Source organism: Tubulanus polymorphus, chromosome 6 (genome assembly GCF_964204645.1).
Source record: "Tubulanus polymorphus chromosome 6, tnTubPoly1.2, whole genome shotgun sequence".
NCBI lineage: Eukaryota > Metazoa > Nemertea > Palaeonemertea > Tubulaniformes > Tubulanidae > Tubulanus > Tubulanus polymorphus.
Genome location: NC_134030.1, coordinates 1,790,930 through 1,814,996, shown reverse-complemented (window position 1 = coordinate 1,814,996; position 24,067 = coordinate 1,790,930). Strand labels below are relative to the sequence as shown.

At 39.0% G+C, this 24,067-nt stretch overlaps 3 protein-coding genes across 8 annotated transcripts; 2 read left to right on the top strand and 1 right to left on the bottom strand.

Annotated features, from left to right (window-relative positions):
- The first annotated feature begins 578 nt into the window (after positions 1 to 578).
- LOC141906822 (N-chimaerin-like) lies at positions 579 to 13,899 on the top strand. 4 transcript variants are annotated; one of them, XM_074796224.1, is made up of 12 exons: positions 579 to 786; positions 5,209 to 5,250; positions 5,745 to 5,800; positions 6,678 to 6,712; positions 6,814 to 6,927; positions 7,514 to 7,805; positions 8,334 to 8,414; positions 8,549 to 8,633; positions 8,857 to 9,108; positions 9,964 to 10,101; positions 11,016 to 11,127; positions 11,825 to 13,899. In XM_074796224.1, exons 1-12 carry the CDS (start codon positions 771 to 773, stop codon positions 11,997 to 11,999), a joined length of 1,398 nt encoding a protein of 465 aa, XP_074652325.1. In that variant the 5' UTR covers positions 579 to 770; the 3' UTR covers positions 12,000 to 13,899. The 4 variants fall into 4 exon arrangements, with proteins under 4 accessions (XP_074652325.1, XP_074652323.1, XP_074652324.1 ...); XM_074796222.1 differs by lacking the exon at positions 579 to 786 and adding an exon at positions 1,709 to 2,786; XM_074796223.1 differs by lacking the exon at positions 579 to 786 and adding an exon at positions 4,238 to 4,918.
- A 1,824-nt stretch (positions 13,900 to 15,723) lies between these two features.
- LOC141906843 (zinc phosphodiesterase ELAC protein 1-like) lies at positions 15,724 to 20,851 on the bottom strand. 2 transcript variants are annotated; one of them, XM_074796275.1, is made up of 10 exons: positions 20,741 to 20,851; positions 19,721 to 19,843; positions 19,476 to 19,571; positions 19,033 to 19,151; positions 18,445 to 18,633; positions 18,119 to 18,213; positions 17,542 to 17,740; positions 16,836 to 17,016; positions 16,298 to 16,392; positions 15,724 to 15,976 (listed from the first exon to the last, which is right to left on the bottom strand). In XM_074796275.1, exons 3-10 carry the CDS (start codon positions 19,552 to 19,554, stop codon positions 15,842 to 15,844), a joined length of 1,092 nt encoding a protein of 363 aa, XP_074652376.1. In that variant the 5' UTR covers positions 19,555 to 19,571; positions 19,721 to 19,843; positions 20,741 to 20,851; the 3' UTR covers positions 15,724 to 15,841. The 2 variants fall into 2 exon arrangements, with proteins under 2 accessions (XP_074652376.1, XP_074652377.1); XM_074796276.1 differs by lacking the exon at positions 20,741 to 20,851 and having other exon boundaries at positions 19,721 to 19,913.
- On the top strand, positions 20,000 to 23,544 carry LOC141906844 (trafficking protein particle complex subunit 4-like). 2 transcript variants are annotated; one of them, XM_074796278.1, is made up of 5 exons: positions 20,000 to 20,273; positions 21,496 to 21,670; positions 22,138 to 22,241; positions 22,696 to 22,822; positions 23,423 to 23,544. In XM_074796278.1, the coding sequence occupies exons 1-5, from the start codon at positions 20,213 to 20,215 to the stop codon at positions 23,493 to 23,495; spliced, it is 540 nt and encodes a 179-aa protein (XP_074652379.1). In that variant the 5' UTR covers positions 20,000 to 20,212; the 3' UTR covers positions 23,496 to 23,544. The 2 variants fall into 2 exon arrangements, with proteins under 2 accessions (XP_074652379.1, XP_074652378.1); XM_074796277.1 differs by having other exon boundaries at positions 20,011 to 20,390.
- Positions 23,545 to 24,067: the final 523 nt, after the last annotated feature.

Here is a 24,067-nt window from a genome sequence, read left to right as displayed (position 1 = left end):
ACGGTGTTCATGAGAGAATCGAGCGCTGATTGGCTAATAGTTTGAATGTTCACGTGCAATCTGTGACCTCAGCTGGGGTCATAGCAGACAGGCGCCCAGGTCATAGTAAACATTAGATAGGTCGCAGTCGTATAATCTCATTTGCTCGTTCGTTCGGGTTTTTCGTTTTTATCTTTTTTTTTAAGCTCGCTCCGTTAATCGGGATTCGAACCACGATTTCAGCGCGCGCTTCACTTGACAGATCGGGTTCGAATCCCTAACCCTAGCTACTCACTTCCCTGTGCTTACTACATACTAATACAATTCAATTCAATACAATTCAATTTGATACCTTCGATATCTTCCAAAACCGTACGAATTTCCTTTTAACGCAGAATTAGGTATTGTGAAACAACAAACCAGCATAAAAGGGTTATTATACATTTATTTGACTTTAACCAATATAATATACCACTACCCGACATTCCAGTGACTCTTAGCAATCGATTTTCACTTTTAAAGGATTACACGTGGCATGACGAGTCCCGGGAAGGTGTCGATGGCAGGCGCCAGGTCCTGTGACGCCCAGTGAAGAACGTCGTCTTATCAGTGATTTATCAGTGGATTCAGTGGATTCTTATTTCATCATCATCAGTTTGATTGACAGTTGAGATTTAAACAAACCGACCCGGTCCGGTAGAGATCATCCCCCGGTATCTGTATGGTGTGACGACTGAGTGAGGCGAGAGTGAGTCAGTCAGTGATAACTGATAGCCCCATCACTATAAACTATGGCAACTGCTGCCGGTAAGTTTCATCCATTGAATTCCAGATTTCACTTTGATTTTTCAACTTCAACTAACCACAGCTTTATTGATGAAACTGACATTTGACACTAAAAATAGCAAGCTTTTTTCACTCTTCTTTGACTTAAGTTTCATTCTTTCTTCAGCATCCTCTTCTTGTCTTTTAAATTGGCTAAACTTTAAACTTTGAAACCAGGCAAACCGAAGTCATTTTGAGTTTTGCGGGTATACATTCCTCCATTTATTTGCCTCTTTTCACACACACAGCCACCACAGTGTCTACCCTTTTCTTCAGAGGAGTTTGAACCAGAATTTTTAATAACCCAAGTAGCTGGTTATTGAATTATAAACCAAAAGTGTAAAGATAAGTCTGCTTGCAAAACCACCAGATTACTGCTTTACCAAGATAATCAGTACTGATTGGGAGGAGTCTACAGTAATATGAAAATGATGCAGACACTTTCTTTAAAACACCTTGATAACTCCTTATATCCAGGAATGATTGATCTGTAGGTATGGTATCCTGCGGGATGACTAGGTAACCCCTAATCCCTCTCATCCATACAGGGAGGAATACCTTAACCGCCTACCTTATCCTTATACTATCAAACATCTTAAGTATAAGAGTCTACATTATAAAGGCTACACTGGAAACAATTGATCACAAAACATTGCGTTCAAGGATCCACTGCAGTTTTACGGGGTGGTTTTTAATCCCTGAACCCACTCCAATGATTAAATTATCAGTCGGGTTTTTAAACGCATTATTTTATTATCGAGTTGAAGTTTGGGTTTTTATGATGTGTGTTCAGTGTTATTCACTGATTGGCCGTCACAATTCTATTGATGTCATTACGTTCTACTTTTGATAAGATTATACTGCGTTTCGTTAATATAAATACTATTGAACAGATGCCGACGACGAAATTTAGTCGAAAATGTCCGTCGTTAGTTCAGATACTACAGCAGCGCCACCTGCCTTGCCTCCTCGAGGCTGGTACAGTCGTAACTCGAAACGACTCTCCGCACCTCCGGGTTGTTTCGACAGCTCGCGATCGCAACAACGGAAAAGAAGCTCCGTACCGGATTTTAATCCGGCGCGTCGATCCGGTTTTTACCCGCGAAGTCACTCTGCGCCTGAAAATCATTACGATCTGGAGAAAGCAGTGGCGCCCCCTAGTGGCAGGGAATATGACTACGCGACGAGAGGATGTCACACAGCTGTATGGAACCGACCACAGAATTTGACAGAACCTGTTTATTTTGAAGTTACCGAAACTGGACCGGTTTGCGCTGACGAGGATGAACTGTACGATCATGTGTACGAGGAAAGCGAAAAGGAATATTTAGAACTGATCGAAAATGATGATGATGATGATGAAAATGATACGTATGTCGATCCAGCACCCTCTGGTGGCGGCGTTGGTCAACACTACAGCGTACACAAATCATGGAGTTTTCCACGAATGACATCTGAGAAAATTGAAAAACTGAAACCATCGAAATCATGGCCAAAATCGGCACAGAATTCACCACAGTCTGAGGTAGATTCACGTCCTCGTAGACCGCAGTCTGAGGTAGATTCCCAAGCTTGCAGACCGGAATCTGAGGTAGATCCCCGCGCTCGCAGGTCGCAGTCTGAGGTAGATTCCCGCGCTCGCAGGCCGCAGTCTGAGGTAGATTCCCGCGCTCGCAGGCCGCAGTCTGAGGTAGATTCCTGTCCTCGTAGACCGGAACCTGAGGTAGAGTCCCGCGCTCGCAGGCCGCAGTCTGAGGTAGATTCCTGTCCTCGTAGACCGGAACCTGAGGTAGAGTCCCGTCCTCGTAGACCTGAACCACAATGCAAGTTCGATTGTACATGTTGCTATGGAGATATGTTAGATTGTTACGGAAATACGAAACAATTAAAGAAGACTGATGAAGTTGGTTGTGATTCGAGCGATCAATTAGATTTATACGAACAATTCAAAACATTCTCCATCGAAAATATGCAATATCAGGGTGAGTATTCCAGAAAACGTTGTTCATATTAGGGCTGGGCAAGGGCCAGGTGGTGGCAGGCTGCTGGGCGCCCGATGTTTGCAGGTTGGGCTCCGTGGGTTGCAGATTTGGCCTGTGAGCGCATTCTCAATCTAAACGCAAGCCAAGCTGTAAACCACTCTGCCCAATTAACATCAGAAGCAATTGGGCCCATCAGTAATGGTGGATTGGAGCTGATAGTTGCAGGCCGGGCCCGGGTTGCAGTGAGCCTGCTTTGACAGGTTCGACCTGTTCTATTATAGATTGACCTCAGCGGGTCTATTGTCATTCGGGTTCCGTAGATTTATCTCTCATATGAATAACGACAACCTATATAGATAATTAATCTGTACTAGAATTTAAGATAACGACACGTCTTATTTTAGTTTAAAGTGGAAATCATTTCATGACTGCGTTTTATCAATGATTCAGTATTTCTCGAATGTAGAATTCAACAAAATACGGATTTCGAATTTGACGTCATGGATTTAGATCAAATCATGAATATTTGACGTTTATCTTCACGAAGCTACGTCACTACGTGGTGATATAGTTCATCGATTCTCGGAGCTGGTTTTTATAAGTTAATTATAAACTGATTGTTAGATAATGACGAACAGATTGTAAACTGAACTGACTCTGTGTCTCACAGGAGGAAGAGAGAGAGAAGAAGAGAGAAGAAGAGAGGAAGTCTGTGCTGCATAACTTTATCTAATTATTCAATTATACTACAATGTATTCAGTTCACATTAAACAATAGAACTGTCCGGACTCTTATAAACAGCAGTACTGTCTGTACACTGTCTGTCAAATAGGACAGTCTGTCGGTGATGGACAGCAGTAGAAGTGATAGTAAAAATAGACAGCAGTAGAAGTGAATTGACAGCAGAAGGACAGTCTGTCAGTGATGGACAGCAGTAGAAGTGACAGTAAGAATAGACAGCAGTAGGACAGTCTGTCAGTGATGGACAGCAGTAGAAGTGAATAGACAGCAGTAGGACAGTCTGTCAGTGATGGACAGCAGTAGAAGTGAATAGAGAGCAGTAGGACAGTCTGTCAGTGATGGACAGCAGTAGAAGTGAATTGACAGCAGAAGGACAGTCTGTCAGTGATAGTAAGAATGGATTCACCGGTAATATCGAGGAGACGTATTAAACTACATCGTCGATCGTCTGATCACGGAGGTGAGAGATTAAATAGAAATAGTGCCGCACGTATTCCTGTACGTTACAAACGTAGGGCATCATGCGATAGTATCCTAGCAACAACAACAGATTCACGTACCATAGCAACTACAATAGAATCATCAACAACCATGGTTAATGCTACCATAGAAACTGCAATATTGTCACCATCGGTTACAGGAAGATCGTCTCCAGTAGCAACAAGGAGATCACCCGTAACATACGGGAGATCATCACCTGTAGCGACAGGGAGATCATCACTCATGGCAACAGGGAGATCATCACCCGTAGGAACAGGGAGATCATCACCCATGGCAACAGGGAGATCATCACCTGTAGCAACAGGCAGAACATCACCCGTGGCAACAGGGAGATCATCACCCGTAGCAACAGGGAGATTATCACCTTTGGTAACAGGAAGATTATCGCCGTTAGTTACACGTGCCAAAGCAACTGGTAGATCGTCACCTATAATGGGTGTAAAATCATTAGTTACACATCACGGTGAAACTAGTGGTTCACATCTGTCTACATTACCTACTACAAAATCACCGATATTAAACCTTCGAATACGAGACACAACACATCACATCGGTTATAATCGTAGTCATAGCGATAACGAAATACTCACTTCAATTGTTGAGGACGAATCGAATCCGGTTTACGATAAATGTTGGAGCGCGGACATCGAAAAAACGTGGGAGCAAAAAATGGAACGATTACCGGGAAATATCATCAGAATGATGCGTCAACATTCACAGCGCCTTCTACAGTGTATCTGCAAAGTTAAAGATTGTCCGGTACATCGTTGTCGTGACGATCATTATCGTCGGTTATCCTCTTACTCCGATTGTCCTCTTCATTCTCCTCTATCAACATCATCATCTTCATCTTCAGTTTTCACATCTGAGACAAGTCTCGATCAACTAGGTAAAAATCTCAGTCGTTAAAGTAGGTTGTGTTGAGGCTTAAGTCGAGGCAGGTTGAGGTTGAGGCTGGGTCAGGTTAAGGTTGAGGCTGGGTTTAGTTTAGTTTGAGGCTGGGTCAGGTTGAGGTTGAGTCTGGCTCAGGTTAAGGTTGAGGCTGGGTCAGGTTAGGTTGAGGCTGGGTTTAGTTTAGTTTCAGGCTGGGTTAGGTTAAGTTGAGGCTTGGTCACATATTCACAATGTAGTCAGGTAAATGAACATTGTTTAAATATACACATTGTTTATATTTTACAGGGATGGATGATGACTGTGTTATGCCGATATGGAAGTCTTATCGTAAGTAAAAAGTCGTCACATTACTGATATCATCTTTATTAGTATCTCAATTCATATATTTCATATTCAATTTACTAAGTGTAAGTCATCATTTGGATAAGTCGTCACATTACTGAAGTCATCTCTATTTTTGAGTCTCAATTTGTATTTCTAATTCAATTTACTAAGTGTAAGTCATCATTTGGATAAGTCGTTACATTACTGAAGTCATCTCTATTTTTGAGTCTCAATTTGTATTTCTAATTCAATTTACTCAGTGTCATCATTTGGATAAGTCGTCACATTACTGAAGTCATCTCTATTTTTGAGTCTCAATTTGTATTTCTAATTAGTTTAAGTCATTATTTGGATAATTCCTCAACATAATATTCATCACAACTTGATTCATTCAAATCAAAAATGCAGTTATTAATTATGTCAATCATGTCAGTTAATATAGAATCGTAATGAAATGAATTTGAACTGATGAATGCTTTGTATAATGTTTTTTGCAGTGTACCATTTACAGATGCAGGCTCCCAAACCGAAAAGAGTCGTTTGCAGAAGAGATGTAAGTTAATTTTTAAAATCAGATATCATCATCATCATCATCAGCACACGTCTGTCGTTCTTATTTCGCTCGTCCTAATTCAACGCGAGGTCAAATAAACATAGAATCAGATACAAAACAATGAACGCGAACAATTAGAATTCTTAACATGACTGAATAGAAAAAAAATACCATCAAACGCGAAACTAATTAGCAGTCGATTTTAAAAAGTATTAGCGGAGTCCATTGATAAATACCGGTATAAAATTACTTACGTTCATATTCCACTCGCCTTATTTACGCTGTTTTAATTTGCTTTGTTTTATGGAAAGAAGTGAACAATTATTCGACCTCGCTTGGATGTGTACGTACCTAATATATGGCCCCTGAACGCAAGATATATTATGGTTAAAAACCTGGACCCAGTTCCATAGTCGTGAGTTAGAGTTAACTCTGAGTTAAAACTAGTTCATTTTCAATGAGTTAAATCTGAGTCAAATCTTAACTCAGAACTGTGGAACTGGACCCTGGGACTGATATCACCTTTAACCCGGGGGCTAACTCAATTCATTATCGATTAAGTTAGCCCCCGGGTTAAAGGTAATACCAGTCTATAAAACCGGGCCCTGCAATACAAAAAGAAAAATGAATCCAAAATTTATTGTTCAATGTTAATAGTATTCCTGAAGATGACTGTTAGGATATAGTCGAAACATTGATATCTACCAGCTACAAGTAAACCTTTCACACACTTTTCTGTATTGTGGAACTTGTTTTATCATTTCAACACAGACTCAACTGGAGATTATATCTACCTCGATGAGATCTCTTGCCGTAACGTGTGAACTATTTTTTCCTTATAAATGAAGAATTATTTTTATATCTGTAATATTTTCAGCTCGGTTCAAGAGTTCCATTTCAATACGGCAGAGAGTAAGTATTCATTTCACTATTCATGATGAAGTTTCACTGCCTCAATTTCCTCAATTTGATCGGGGTTGATTAGTAGATATAGAAGTGAGTGATATTTTCAGATTTCATGGTGCTATTTCTCGTGAAGAAACCGATAGTTTATTAAGTGAATGCGATGGGTGTTATCTAGTCAGGGAGAGTCAACGCGCGCCCGGTACTTATACACTTGCTATCAGGTACGTAAATATCCCTACATAGATATTTCTAAAGAGGATGGCCACTGACCTGGAAAACGTGGAACACTCGGGGAATTTGGATAATCCTATTTACCGCATGTTTCTTACGTAATTTGAAAAACGCTAATTTCTATTTTTTTGAATGAATTAACGAACGATTTATTTTCAAAAATAGTTTAAAGCATAACGTACAAAAGCATAATACAAAATACAGTAAATTAGACTTGGAGGGGTCTGTAGAAACTAAGAAATAGTTTATATAAAACAGGTTCCTCAAAGAAGAAAAGTGAAGAAAAGAAAAAAGGGAAATGTAATAAAAAAAACAACCTCACAGTCAACTCTCAACGCACAAAAATACACACATAATAAACTATGATAGCAGTTTGATTAAGAAATATGTAATCATTTTTGTTTTCTGTAATACTTCAATGATCAAATGCATACTTTTAATATAACTATAATTTCATTATTACATTTACAGCTGTGAGTCATGAAGGAGACTCATTTCCGATCTCGACGATTCTTGTCAAACGATAACGAGTTAATATAATATTCTCATCGTACGGTTGTTTGTTTCATTTCGTAGGTTCGAAGCGATAACAAAGAATTTCAAACTGTTCTACGACGGTCAACATTACGTCGGCGAAAAACGATTCGATACGATTCACGACCTCGTAGCAGACGGATTGATCACGTTCTATTTAGAATCGAAAGCGTCCGATTACATCGAAGCGTTGTCGAAAGAATCGAATTACGAGGAATCGCCGTATTATCGAAATAAATATCGCAAACAACGAGAATTGTTGATTCGTTCGCCGCAGATTTACGAAGGAATCGGCGTGAAAGGAAGTTATGAACGAGACGCGGCCGTTCTCAGGGTAACGACAATAATCACATTATTATTCTTTATTTAGCGAAAAAACCAGAATTATATTTAAACCAGGAACATACGTAATTATTAAACATCTTTATTAGCAGGGTGAACCTGTTTAGAAGTTTTCACTTGTAGCAACAAGTACCCAAATACACATTTCACTCTCACCCTCACATTCATACATTCTCCTCACACTCACTTTTCTACTGCTGCAGTTCATATAAAAGTTTGGGCATAAAAAAAAATACTATAAATTTATAACCGCATTTTAACTCGAGCGTTTAGATATTGAATATCAGGAGCTGATGTAAGGGATGGTTTTAGGGATCAGGCCCCCTACATTCCTTTTAACGTTGCCCCCTTTATGTCAAGACAGAGATCTTTAAAAACTGCGAATTCGCCGGGCTCTGGGGCCCCGCTTTAGGTTTTGCAGCTTTATTTGAGAAGATATCCATCAAATTTCCTGTCAGTCCCTCGATCTGGCATCTATTCGATTTGTCCCTGAATTTATCTGTTTATTATGTACGTACAGGGCGACACAACTGACAGTTCTCCTAAAGAGGATAAAATGCCGATAGATGTAACGAAATATAAAAAACCTCACAATTTCAAGGTAAAAATTCTACGAAATCTCTGATATAACATTCTATCACTCGGTATTTCAGTTGATCCAGCTAAATCCTAACTCACGATAGTGGAACTGGGTCGTGAAACTCTTGACCATTTATTCTGTTTGTCTGTTTTTAGGTACACACGTTTAAGGGACCACATTGGTGTGAATTCTGTGCTAATTTCATGTGGGGTTTAATAGCTCAAGGAGTCAAGTGCCAAGGTAAACAAAAACGCAGGACCAGTTTCCATCTTCATGTCTTACATATTTTAGTGTGTTAATTGATTTAATTCTTTGTCTGGGATGTGTGTCAAGCAATGCTCCGGGAATTTTCAGGGTAAATGACACACATGTCCGGCAATAGTCAGCACATCAAATAAAAGTGGTCACCTTGCTGAACCGGAGCCTCAAGCTATATCTAACAGAGAGTTGTATATATTTACAGATTGTGGATTCAACGCTCATAAGAAATGTTCGGAGAAAGTACCGAATGATTGTATCCCGGCGATGAAATACGTTAAACGTGTTTTCTGCGTCGATTTGACGACGTTAGTGAAAGCGGAGAATTCACCGATTCCGGTCGTCGTGGAGAAATGCGTTAAAGAGATCGAAGCTCGCGGAGTCGAAGCCGAGGGATTGTATCGCGTCGCCGGCTTCCATGACGACGTCGAAACGCTGAAACTTGCATTTGATAAAGGTACGGAAATATCACAATTCAATAATTTACTACTCTGCAGTTTCTCATGGTTCCCACAGAACAGGGAAATTGGGAAAAACTTGGGTATTTTGAGATAATAATTCCCGCTTTGGAAATATTTGGGAATTTGAAAAATTGTCCCCAAATCAGGGAAATATTTGGGAAATTCATTACATTTCACATATTGCATTTGCCAAGGGCAACTTTCTTCAGCGATTTCCCTTGAAAATCACATTTATCAAACAGTCACCGCTAAAATGTTGACTGTAGCATGACGATATGACATGTTCATTTGCATTTGGGAAAATTGTAAAAATCACCCATGAAATACTTGGGAAAAACTTGGGAATTTTGAATTCATTAAACTGTGGGAACCATGGTTTCTTACTAGTCAAATTTATCGTCAATTATCATCAATTGACCAATGAGCATTGAGAATGAAGCGGGTTCCTAACTGTTTCATATTCCTATTTGCTCTCCATATGCCCTGAAAAATAGAAGAAATGATCGAATGAACCCTGAATATAGAATCGGTGTTAGAGTAGTCTTATTTGGAGAAGGGGAAGTTCAGTTAATAGGTTTCAGCGACACCGGTGTGTAATAATCTGACTTTACACATTTTGCCTGAAGACTCGCTGGACGACGAATCCGTATTGTAGCTGGATGGGCCCTCACCTTTCCCTGCTGGTGTTGATTCTTACGATTCGATTCTTTTGGCAAATTTATTATCGTCCGCGATGAAGTCATTTCCTCCCAATACTCTACAGTGGAGGAGTATACAGAGGAGTTTATATCTCACGAGGGAAATGAATATTTTCTGCAGTATGTTGAATGAAACGATGTTATTTAATTCAGATGGTGAGAATGCTGATATAAGTGAGTCGAAATACGAGGATATTAATACAATAACTAGTCTACTTAAATCATTCTTCCGTGAACTTCCAATTCCGTTAATCACATTCGATGCATATCCGTATTTTATGGAAGCAGTTCGTAAGTATTATTTCAGCATCTCGCACAATTCTATTCTATTTTAACCACTTTGAATTTGTTTAGGTTTCAAAATGTGGTTTTGAATCATATGACTTGTCTTAGAATGTTGGATTGATTATGGAATGAACTAAAATGACCTTAGACTGGTCTTAAGTTGTTAGATTGATTATGGAATGAACAAAATTGAGCTGAGACTGGTCTCAGGTGGTTAGATTGTTTATAGAATGAACTAGAATGAGCTTAGACTGGTCTCAGGTGGTTAGATTGGTTATAGAATCAAAATGAGTTTAGACTGGTCTCAAGTTGTTAGATTAGTTATAGAACCAAAATGAGTTTAGACTGGTCTTAAGTTATTAGATTAGTTATAGAACTAGAATGACCTTAGACTGGTCTTAAGTTGTTAGATTGATTATGGAATCAAAATGAGCTGAGACTGGCCTTAAGTTGTTAGATTAGTTATAGAACCAAAATGAGTTTAGACTGGTCTTAAGTTGTTAGATTGGTTATAGAACCAAAATGAGCTTAGACTGGTCTTAAGTTGTTAGATTGGTTATAGAACTAAAATGAGCTTAGACTGGTCTTAAGTTGTTAGATTGGTTATAGAACTAAAATGAGTTTAGACTGGTCTTAAGTTGTTAGATTAGTTATAGAACTAGAATGAGCTTAGACTGGTCTTAAGTTGTTAGATTAGTTATAGAACTAGAATGACCTTAGACTGGTCTCAAGTTGTTAGATTGGTTATAGAACCAAAATGTGTTTAGACTGGTCTTAAGTTGTTAGATTAGTTATAGAACTAGAATGACCTTAGACTGGTCTCAAGTTGTTAGATTGGTTATAGAACTGCATAAGATGTCTTTGTGCTAATAACTATAAAACAGGGCCTTGAATTGTAAATGAATTGTCGAATATTGTAGAGAAAGATTATATGGATCAGGATGAAAGATTACAGAAGATCTATCACGCTATGAGTTTACTGCCACCAGCTCATCTAAATACATTACGTTATTTCCTTTCACATTTACAACGGTTAGTAACAAATATTCATTTCAAATCATCCACTGTCCACTTTCATGTCGGTTTAATTTGACTCCATCTATTTCAACAGTTGTGTGGGTCTAATTTGACCCAGTTCCACAGTTGTGTGGGTTTAAGTTTGACTCTGGATCCAGTTCCACAGTTGTTTGGGTTTAAGTTTGACTCTGAATCCAGTTCCACAGTTGTTTGGGTTTAAGTTTGACTCTGAATCCAGTTCCACAGTTGTTTGGGTTTAAGTTTGACTCTGGATCCAGTTCTACAGTTGTGTGGTTTAAGTTTGACTGTGGATCCAATTCCACGGTTGTGTGGTTTAAGTTTGACTCTGGATCCAGTTCCACAGTTGTGTGGGTTTTATTACGACTCTGGATCCAGTTTGTTCCACAGTTGTGTGGTTTAAGTTTGACTCTGGATCCAGTTCAACAGTTGTGTGGATTTAATGCGACTCTGGATCCAGTTCCACAGTTGTGTGGGTTTTAATACGACTCTGGATCCAGTTCAACAGTTCTGTGTATTTGATGCAACTCTGGATCCAGTTCCACAGTTGTGTGGGTTTTAATACGACTCTGGATCCAGTTCAACAGTTCTGTGTATTTGATGCAACTCTGGATCCAGTTCTACAGTTGTGTGGGTGTAAGTTGTTGTTTAAGTTGAGTAATTTATCTATTCTTTTGTTTGATTGTATTTCCAGAGTTGCTGCTAAACATCGAATCAACATGATGAGTTTTGAGAATTTAGCTATTGTATTTGCGCCGACTCTACTGCGTTCCCCGTCGACCGACCCGCTCGCCGGTTTAACTTACGCAAAATTCGAACGCAGTTTAATCGAATTAATGATAGCTCATCAGGACATTCTGTTTCAATAAAACGTGTAATTACAAACGACAAAAATCATTTGCTGAATTTTGGGAAAAAAAAGACAAGAAACTGCTTGAACCGGTTACCTCTTGTAGCAGCAGCTACTCCACATCAGACTGGAGGCTTCAGTCGGTCTCTAGTTATCTCTCCAGCAGTGACTCGGACGAACAGAACTCTGGAGTCAGGGGATTGGTGATATATCGCGCTCCAGTTATAAACTTGGATTATCAGAATTGTGGAATATCGGAGAACTCCGAAGTCAGGGGACTGGTGATATATCACGCTCCAGTTATAAACGTGGATTATCAGAATTGTGGAATATCGGAGAACTCCGAAGTCAGGGGACTGGTGATATATACTGATGCTCCAGTTGAACTGCATTCACTGCTTCAGCAGTCCGTTGGATATGATAATGAAATTGGAGGACGTGACATAAACTGAGATAAATGTGTTACTCTGAAGTTGGAGTATTTCTCCAAGGATTAACTAACAACTAATGTGCTCCAGTTGTGCTCTCTGACCAGTACTGCCCCCTAGTGTTTATATAACTAGTCAAGTCGACTGTTTGAATTCAATTTCTGCTGCTTCTCTATTATACGTATGTACAACTTATATAACAATGAATGTCTTTTCCATCCATGGTGAGACCAGTGCAGTGACCAATCACAGCACTGCTGACAGTGCAGCGACCAATCACAGCACTGCTGACAGTGCAGCGACCAATCACAGCACTGCTGACAGTGCAGTGACCAATCACAGCAGTGCTACCAGTGCAGTGACCAATCACAGCACTGCTGACAGTGCAGCAACCAATCACAGCACTGCTGACAATGCAGTGACCAATCACAGCAGTGCTACCAGTGCAGCGACCAATCACCACTGCTACCAGTGCAGTGACCAATCACAGCAGTGCTACCTGCCCAGTGCAGTGACCAATCACAGCAATATTACCAGTGCAGTGACCAATCACAGCCATGCTACCTGCCCAGTGCAGTGACCAATCACAGCACTGCTGACAGTGCAGTGCCCAATCACAGCACTGCTACCAGTGCAGTGACCAATCACAGAAGTGCTACCAGTGCAGTGACCAATCACAGCCATGCTACCTGCTCAGTGCAGTGACCACTGACAGCACTGCTGACAGTGCATTGACCAATCACAGCAGTGCTACCTGCCCATTGCAGTGACCAATCATAGCACTGCTACCTTTCTAGTGCAGTGACCAATCACAGCAGTGCTACCAGTGCAGTGACCAATCACAGCAGTGCTACCATGTTCTACTACTTACTATTATTCAGTTTTTTTTTATAAGTAGATGATAATTCTATTATGCAATGAATGACGATGATTAAATGATAATACTCTTATGATGTAAATTGTATGCAAATTATAGATAAGATTGCTTGTAGCGCTCTGCAGAAAAAGCTTCGCCCTTCTTCCCATCTCTCCCCCTCTCTACCTATCTCTGTCTCATGTTGAATTTTCATTGATTATTTTGATTTATATTGAGATTCTCGAATGATATGTAACTAGAACTATGTACACGAGTGTGTACGCCTAGTAACAACGCTAGCAGCCTCTATCGCGCGATCAGTCTTTTAAATGAGGCAAGTCAACCTCATAATAACGTGTACATATTTAGTCACTATTTCAGGATTTATGACATTTTAATGAAGACAAGATTTGAAGCATAAAGATGACAATAAATTCAGAATTTATAGGATTCTATAAGATGGGGAGGGATACATTTGAGAAGGGTTAATGCGGTTGGGCTGTTTGTAAGATGGCTGGTTCCAAATCGGGGGTAGTTTAAATGAATATAAGACATAATAAACATGTATGAAATGAGGGCTTAAAAACTGTATGTTTTAATCAATGATTGCTCAAGGATTAGTAGGAACCAGCCGTGGGGGGGGGGGGAGCCGGGGGGGGGGGTGATATAGAGGTGTAGGGAGGCAGGGGAAATTGTCAATCTTGCTCAAATATATAAACTATGATAACTGGTTTATTATAGAAATCAATAATGATCTCTCATTGAATATCATGCTGTCAGTAGCCTGTCGCTGTCAGCCTGTAGTCTACAGGCAGTCAGCATGTCTGTCTGTAATTACAGGCAGGTCAGCATGTCAGCCTGTAATAACAGGCAGTCAAGCATGTCAGCCTGTAATAACAGGCAGGTCAGCATGTCAGCCTGTAATAACAGGCAGGTCAGCATGTCAGCCTGTAATAACAGGCAGGTCAGCATGTCAGCCTGTAATAACAGGCAGGTCAGCATGTCAGCCTGTAATAACAGGCAGGTCAGCATGTCATCTGTAATTACAGGGCAGGTTTAGTCTGGATATTTTAGACTCTGGTGAATTTGATTCTGTCTCTCAAGTTTCTATTGATCATGTCTTTTTGTAAGTTAAACAAACACAAGCGATTTATGGCTTTACTTAGTTATATTTAAAATCAAAAAACGAAGAATTGAGTAAAAATCAAAAACTGTTTAATTTCTTTTCATTTCATTCAAGGAATGAAAGATCAATGATTATTATTATTATGGTGTATAGATTTTTGTTACAAAATATTGTTCTCTTTCTCTCATTTTTGTTACGATGTAATCGTATGACCCCATCCTCTCCCTCGCGCAACCCCCCCTCCAAGTGCGACATTATTCATGTCATTCTGAATTGTTTTTTTCATATTTTACTTGGATGAAATTATGAAATATTGAATAAAGAAATATAAATATCTACCAATGAAATAAATCTTGATTTGGATGTTTATAAGTTATTTCTTAGGAGAGTTTTCTATTTGAGGAGATGGAATTCTGTATCAAAGGAAAAGAAACTCATGGTCCTTGGACTGAATGCATCTAAGGCGGTTATGCGCAGGTCAGCTTTGCGATGCGAAGCGATTCTTTACAACTGCCAGAATCAAGCGATTCGAGCAACCCGAAACTTAACGAGCTAAGGATCGATGTATTGTATCACTATACCGTACGGTGCTGCCGCTATGCGCAACGTTAGCGGAGTTTCCATACACTAACGCAAGTCTACTCTGGCAATCGACGAGCTGTCCTACACTCTAGATTGCCAGAGTCGACTTGCGTTAGTGTATGAAAATCCCGGTAACGTTTAGCATAGCGGCAGCACCGCACGGTCTAGGGAGACCACTCTAATTAGTGTCTGCCTTCGGCATTGACCGTTACTCATTCACTTGGAACGGGTGGCCCTGATGATGGGTAATTACACAAAATCAAAGATATCATCGGACGCAAAACAGATGCTGCAACTTCAAAGGGGGCCAACATTTCCTGTGAATATTTCATATTTTTAGGCCCTCCAGCACTGCCGGGGCGGCCGGGTACAATGCAGTCAATAAGTTATTTTCACTAGCGAAAACTCGTGCGTCTAATAGATTAGTTCAACCTATTAATTACTACTCATCTCGTTATTTAGTGAGACAGTTATTTTTTCCATTCCAAAAGAAGATAAGATTAGATAACTTTATTTCACGCAGGAAATGTTTGCCTTGAACCGGCATTGGCCACCCTCATCAGTTAATTACGTTTTTTATACCTCAACTGATCATACCAGGGTTGGTCATCGAAACTGGTTTTATTCATTCACTCTAAATTGTGAAAAGTCTCTGTGCTTGATACAAATCACGCAAAATAGAAAACAGAATGTAGATAAAAATAAACTTTATTACTTTTATTGAAACAATCGTGTAACAGAGTTTGAGCAGCTGTAAGTTAGGATCAGTAACAGTTCAATCAGTTGTTTATATCAGTTATTTCAGTTATTTCATATTCTAAACTGGATCCGAAAATATTTCTTAATTCTAGTTCTATGTATGAATATTATCAGGAATTGTTTTCCTCGATAGTTTTTCTACGCGGGATCGGTAAAACCATGAAATCATCTGCAGCGATAACTTCTTCGCCATTAAACGCGAGTTGAGCTTCATCGACCAGTGTTTGTACGCTATCATCGCCATCCTGAAACACAGTGCGGACAACATATAACAAATCATTACAATATAAATACAGATGAATTCTTCAATTCTGATTTCTATGACTCGGGCTCGGGTTTTAAGGTTCTATAGCCAATCTATGAATTTAAGACCATTTTGGTTCTATAACCAATCTATGAATTTAAGACCATTTTGGTTCTATAGCCAATCTATGAATTTAAGACCATTTTGGTTCTATAGCCAATCTAGAAACGTAAGACCAGTCTTAAGATTTAACACCACTCCGTATTTATGATAACAAATTGTGTGAAATGAAACCTAGGATTTAAGCGTATAAAAAACGTACTCGAATTATTTCAGAGATTGATCTGTAACGTTGACTGAAATGTGTGAGTACCAACTTTCGAGCGCCAATCGCATTCGCAAATTCAGCGGCCATCCCTGAGAAAATACCAAAAAAAAAAACAAACAACAGTTTTAACAATAGCTCGGGGTGAAGAAGTCTCCCAGTTTGTTTAATACAGTTATGAATCCAAATTTGTCCTGGTGGATAAATCATTAGAAATGAATTAATTTCACTTTAGAGTTTCAGCGTGTCTCCTGTTACTGTTCTTTTGGTAATTGGACACTTCTCGGTTAGGGCCCAATATCACAAAGATTATTATCCCCCGAATCGATTTAAGCTGTCCGGACTCGACTGGATCCTTCTGAATCGGGATCCTGAGTTCTAAGAAAGCTGAAGTCATCTCTATTCTTGAGTCACAATGTGAATTTCTAATTCGCCATCATTTGGATATTAAGTCATCAACATAACATATCCTCACAACTACGACAACTACGACAATTCAAGCAACGATTTTTGACTTTAGTTTTCGATTTATCACCTGGTGTTGAATGTCCTTTCTCCATTGCGTCTGATAATTTATCATTTTCTAACGTGGCTTCGTGAATTAAAACATCGACATCTTTGGTAAACGTAACCAGACGATTGGAATCACAGGTATCACCGAGTATCAGGATCTTCCTGCCGGGTTTATCTGCACCTATCACATCACTAGGGTTTATCTATTCAACACGGAACGGGAGTGAAGGAATTGAACAGGTCGAATTTAACCGCTACATTTTTCTTGTATGTGAAAACTAAAGAAAATGTGTCAAATATAATCTCACTTTGACCAAAAATTTTCGAATAAAAATTTTTAAACCAGATGGTTATGTCACTTAGAATTCAGCTAAAATGGGTAGATACATATTAATGCTAACCAGTGTATCCGACACCTCAACGGGACTTGAACCATGGACCTTCGGCATGCCAGTCGAGCATGCTTACCACTAGACCATACACCAGGAGTGACTGTCGAAGTTTGTAAGTTTGTCAGGTCAGTGCGGGTGACCAGGTCAATGTGGAGACCAGTCAGGTGTGGTAAAATCTCTATTCATTAAACAGTACAGTGCCCGCAGTACCTGGCTATCATTTTCCGATTAATGTATAAGGGTAGTTTCTTGGCTAAGGGGTTCGTCCAAAAGAATTAAAACCTTGGCAAGGGGCAAATCCCAATCGGAACATTCTTTTTGATTTATTAAGGATACAATAGAACCATCAGTTGGACTGATAATTGATTGGCCACTCTTGACTTTAGAATAAAGCGGACCAGGTGGAATTCCTAGTGCTTTTAGTTTCACAGCGTTTAGACTTCCGGGTTGAGTTGATTCAGTAATCAGATAACCGAACGTAGGAACTCTGTGCTGTAGATACCCTGCCTTTACTGACATCATCGAATCTGAAAATCTGAAAGAAAAATCAAAATATACCGGAGAAAATATGAACTCGCGCTAGAACAGAAAGAGTCCGAAAAGTTTCCTTGAGCTAACGATTGTTCAGCTATGTTTCAGCTATATTACAATAATCATCTTTAGAAATACTAGTGTTCTTATAGTAGGATTTTGTATTATTGTTACAACACGGATTCAGAATGTTTCATCAATGGTTATAATGAGGACAACATCAGTTTTCCTGACGATGACTATTAGGATATAGTGGAAAAGGTGAAATAAACTATCCCATATTGCGATTCAAGGACTTAAATTGTTCCATTAACGGTTAAGACGTAACAAGAAAATAAAACATTTATAAAGATTCAACGACGACTCTTATTTTCATTCTTACATGTTCCAAGCTCCGTTTTCATCAGGTTTAAAAGTTTCCCCTTCAATTTCGTTCGGATGAAGAGCATCATTAGTCGTATGGTCGACGGAAATATCCTAGAAATGATGGTACGTAATAAGAAAGATAATCAAAAATCTAAATGCTCATGATAAAATACTTCATTATTACTACGATAAGGCTTCATCAAACCTCCATTATTCAAATCAACCATCCATAAATCGGTATTCCTAAAGATCACTTTTTCATTTTAGTGTGCAGGGATTTCACATTATCTTTACAACACGGACTCAGGATGTTTCATCGACGGAAATTTTGATTCGACATACCTCCAAATTCATTTCAACACCGGTATAATCGAGCTCGTGAACTTTGTAATTAAATCCTAGTTGTGATCTGGATAAAGTCAACGCGACTCGAATGAACTTTCTCAAACCGAGAGGTCCATAAATCTCAACTGCGTCGTCTCTGAGGTTATTCTGACTGATCGTACACAGCAATCCCGGTAAACCAAATAACTAAAAAAACATCCGGTCAAAATTATAATAAAACATGCAGAGTAGATTGCACATGACAAAAACCCTTTGCTAAAATATTTGCTTGTCACGCGTAAGCACGATTATATGAACAATAATCGAGAAAGCCTTGCTCATCAGATCAGCTGTAAGACTTGATATTATGGATACCTTGTTTCTAATTTATGGAGAGCTTACAAGTTGAATTTGCCGCTGCCTTAGCCTGTTGCTGAGAAGGGATCGTTTAAGATACTGTTTCGAGGATAAGTCGAAAAGATATCGTGGGATTGTTTATTGCATTTTCGCATATCTATGAAATCGTTTTAAAAGACCTCTGCTTGTGACTGAAGAGAGTCTTTCCGAAGCTGAAGATAGTGAAGATATTCCCCTGTATTTACTAACATGGTCACCGTGAAGATGTGTGATGAAGATCTTGCTTATTTTTCCTGGTTTTAGTTGACTTCGTTGAATTTGAATCCGGGATCCTTCACCACAGTCAAACAACCAAATCTGTCCATCTTCTACACAAACAAAATAGTTTGAAATAAGTATTTTAATCTGCTACAAAATTAGTTTGAACTCATGATATTTTAGTACACGAAATTGTGGTAGAATATATAAATTTGCGAAGATGGGTGATTCTTAAATATTACCAGGGGTGGATCCAGGGGATAATTTTCATGAATTTGTCATTTCCAAAATGGTATTTTGATGCATAAATGCACTGAACTGCGTCATCCGATTTTTGTTTGTTGACAAAATGAAAAATGGCGCTCAAAAATTAGGAGGACTTGTACAAGTCACCCTAGATCCGTCTCTCAATTACCAACTCAAAAAATACTTACCTTGTTTTAAAGCTGTACAAGATACACCGCGTTTAGGGCTGGGATAAGCAGAACCAGTTCCAAGAAATGTGATTTCCATCTTTCAAATACAATTGACTATAAATAAAAGTTTGAAGCATTAAGGAATTGGCTTTGAATTCAACTAATTTTACTTCAGATACAATTGGCATCAATTGCTACGAATTTAAACATTTTACGTAATTACCGGCGTCGGCGGCCCGAATCAAATAATAATATATCGGTACCTTTCGATACTTAGTATGACCAATTCTATCCAGCGAAGCGACACTTGGAGGAATTTTTCAGGAACTATTGAGACTTTCGATCTGAAACTTCACTGATCGATAGAAAATATCCGTAAAAATCCTCTACAAGAAAAACAAGACAAACATCCAACTAGGAATAGTTTAATTGTTGGTTAATTAATAAAATATTGGTATTTTCATATTGTAGAGGGCGCTAAACAGACTCCACATTTACTCCATTTAATCGCGCGCCTTGGATAACGACTTGATTTAACTTTAACCAAACAGTGAACAGCCTGCAATCTGTGTTTTGTTTATTTAATATTATTTTGCGCAAATATTTGATTTCTAATTTTTTGAAACTGGTTGTATCAGTTTTACTACTAAATAATGTCTCATTTCACTGAAATGTATTGAATTTAATTGCTCACACTAGGTGGCAGCACGTTAGAATTCATTTAAATTCAATATATATTCATCGATGACAACAGGATGACAATTTTCAGCGTATTTGTAGTGAATCGTGCCGGAGGTTTAATCTATGATTATGACAGTAATAACGGTCGCCGTGTTGAAACAGAGAAAACGTTCAGTTTCCCGTTGGAACCGCTATTGAAAATATTCGACGAGAGAGTGGTGGTTTCATTCGGGCAAAGAGACGGAGTCAAGGGTAAGAAGGGTTCATTCTTTCTCTGCTGTGACAGTTCTGTATTTGAATCACAGATATTATCTGTATATGGTACGTTGCTGCATGTACGTGGCATATATGCAATGGGAGAGAAAGATGAATGACCAAGGCTAGGAAAACAGCCTCCTCAAACACTAACAGCCTCCTCCTCCCCTTGGCCTAGTTAGTTACCTAATCGTTGGTAGTAAGCTTTTTATAATCGGATGGGCTTATACCAACGTTAGGGATGACAAGGACCAAAACACGGTTGAAAAAAGTAACACTTCAAAAATATACTTTCTATTCACTTCAGTCCACAATTAATGGCTTTATTCACAAACTAACACAGGTACCTTTCGAAATAATCCAATTTTATGTACGTTTCGAGTGATTAATCAGCATTATTTTGAGAAATTAATTAATTTCTCCACAAATTTCGCCATTGGCCGCCATTTCTCTGTATTGCACATGTGGCATGATAAGACAAGGGGACCTACAAGGATTTATATAAAACTTTCAAGACGAAACGACAATTTTTATTTTTGATGGTTTTCCAACTTGTATTTCAAATCTTCGTGTTTTCCATAACAAATAATGAAACAATAAATTTCTGGTAAAAGAAAAATATGAATAAGTGTTGATTTCTTAATTTTTTTTTAATTTCGTCGTTTCGCTTTGTTAGTTTGTGCTGTTGTCCTGGCCTCAGTCCACAGGTGCCAGCACCTCCAGTAATTTTCAAAATGGCAGCTGTTGACTGGACGGAAATTTACTCTCACTTTACGGCCGATTTGCACATGGATTAAGAACGTCAGGTGAGGTGTTATAGGTATCAGACAAACTACGAATCTGTTGTGTGTCGATTAGAACAAAAATTAGACGGATATCATAAGAGACAATGAAATGCCAGGCAAATTACTCGTCAGTCAAATTGGCTGACGAAGATTTCATACAAAAATGACCTTCCCATTCCTGACTGTGGTTTGTGATAATATCCGATCGTGAAACTAAACCACAGACAGGTTACTGACTACCCTTGGCTTTGCTCCTGTCTCCGTCTGTCTATAAATAAACTCTAAGATTGATGTTTCTGTAATTGTTGTATTTGTAGTTGGACACACGGTGCTAGGTATAAACGGAGTTCCCGCTGCCGGGCGACAGTTAGAAGATGGTCGTGAAATCCTGGAAGTGATCGCTAATGAAGAGAATTATCCGATAGCGATAAAATTTGGACGGCCGCGACTTTCAACAAACGAGAAAATTGTATTAGCGAGTATGTTTCATTCGTAAGTATCAAACCCTAAAATCAGGAGTAGCAGTACCCGGACTTTGGTTATGATCTGGGGCCAGCACCAGGGGCCAGTTCCATAGACAAGACTTTTAAGACCAAAAGTCGTCTTAAATCTAATGACTTGTCTAAGTTGTTAGATTGGCAATAGAACTAAGTTGGTCTTCGAGCAGTCTTTAAGTCTAAGCCCTGACTATGCAACCAGCCCCAAGTCATAAATGACCTTTAGACAGGCGTTTCTAAACAATACAGAATCGGTAGTTTGTAATCAAGAATTGATATTCCTTAATAAAAAATACGTAGAGATTTTGAAATGAACTACTAACTCAAGGAACCATTTTCTGACTCTATTTATTGTTATTGTGGGGTTTTATATTAGCATGTTCTGGTTGCGTGAGCACATCTCACATTATGATATCCTCAATTCAAATATGATTAATGTTATTATTATCGATGGTTTTTCAGATTATTCGCGATCGGTTCTCAATTATCTCCCGAACACAAATCATCTGGAATCGAAGTTTTAGAAACGGATGTGTTTAAATTGTGCTGTTCACAAACATTAACAGGTCAGTGTTATAAACCCCCTGCTGTATTAACCCTCTCACCTCCTCTATTCACCCCCTTATGATGTTACATTTTGTTATTGTCTAGGTGTAATGTACTTGTAGTTCATGTACTTGACAGTTTCATTAGAGCAGTCAATCGATCATAGATTCCAGTCAGTCCTTATGCAACATGGAGCTCTCTTTAATCAACAAACCTCACTCTCCTCTTTACTGATTTCCAATGTAACCTTCCTCTCCCCTCTCTCTCTCTCCTTCCCTCTCCCCTCTCTCTCTCTCCCCTCTCCCTCTCTCTCCCTCTCCCCTCTCTCTCTCTCTCCCCTCTCTATCTCTCCCTCTCCTCTCTCTCTCTCTCTTCTTCACTCTCCCCTCTTCTGCCACACTCTCCACTCATCTCTCTACTCATATCCAGTGTTTGGTTATTGAAGTTGTTTCTCGGTTTCTGTCTTGTTTCTAGGAGTGAAGTTTATTGTTTTAGCCGACCCTAAACAATCCGGTATTGATTTATTACTGCGAAAATTGTATGAAATTTACGGTGATTTCGCTCTGAAGAATCCATTCTACTCAATAGATATGCCTATCAGGTAAGACTACCCTGGAAGCTACCCTGAAATCACTTCACCTATGCTATAACTCCTGTTTTACTCATTTACCCGATAAAGCTACTCCATACACTAGTAGCGAAAATTACCCGGTATGATGCTAATAGTATTTAGCTGAACTGATTATTAATAATTTTTTGTGGGATTTCTCTCGTTGGAAAACTTAATTTATTTCTGATAAAATCAGTTAACCCTACACCACCTGTGACCACCTGTTTACTCATTTACCCGATAAAGCTACTCCATACACTAGTAACGAAAGATCGTACTTCAAATAAAACTAGTTCACCGACACAGTAGTCTATCCTGTTTTCATGTTTATTGATTTCACACACGGTTCCTCTAGGGTCCGATCTAAGCACTTGTCCGATTGCCTGGGACAAGTATATTATTTTTAGGGCAAAGTTAGTAGGTTATTGTTATCACTTGTCTGCCAGGCTATTGCATTTTTACGTGTCAAAGCTCTTTCCCAATTGATACAACAGTATGGCTAGCAGATTTCTGCGCCCGGGCACGTGGCTTTTATTCTTTAGATTAGTCAGTCCCTGCTCCTCTATAACTCGACATTCTTTCTATTTTCAGATGTGAATTATTTGATAGTAATCTACAATTGGCTATTGAACAGGTGGATAAACTAGGATTCGCAGGAATGTAGAACATTACGTCACATCAACGCGTCACTAGTCAATTATTAATGTATATTATATCATATTATATCAATGTTTGTAAATAAAATCGTTTTTCAAGAAAGTATTGAATAGTTTATGATATTAATGGAAAATCGAAATAGAAAAGTCTTTTAACCATCAGAGGATGACGGTAGCTTTTGATCAACAATCAGAGGTGACTTAGGGATCATTCATTTATTACGTACGCATAAAATTTGAATTTTTCACCCCCCTCCCCCTCTGTACACAAAATCGGCCATTTTTTCATATACATAAAGCATTACAGTACACCTCCCGTCTCCCTTGATGTGTACGTAATAAATGAATGACCCCTTACCGGTACTATCAGTTGACCGACCATCTAAGGACAGAGAAGTGACTTCTTTTGTAATGTTGGCAATCCTTATCAATGTCTAAAAGGGTGGTTCATCAATGTAGGGGTACAGGGTCCAGTCTGATAGAGGAGCAGGGTCCAGGCTGCTGACTGTCTGAAGGGGTGCAGGGTCCAGGCTGCTGACTGTCTGAAGGGGTGCAGGTTACAGGCTACAGATAAAATTGT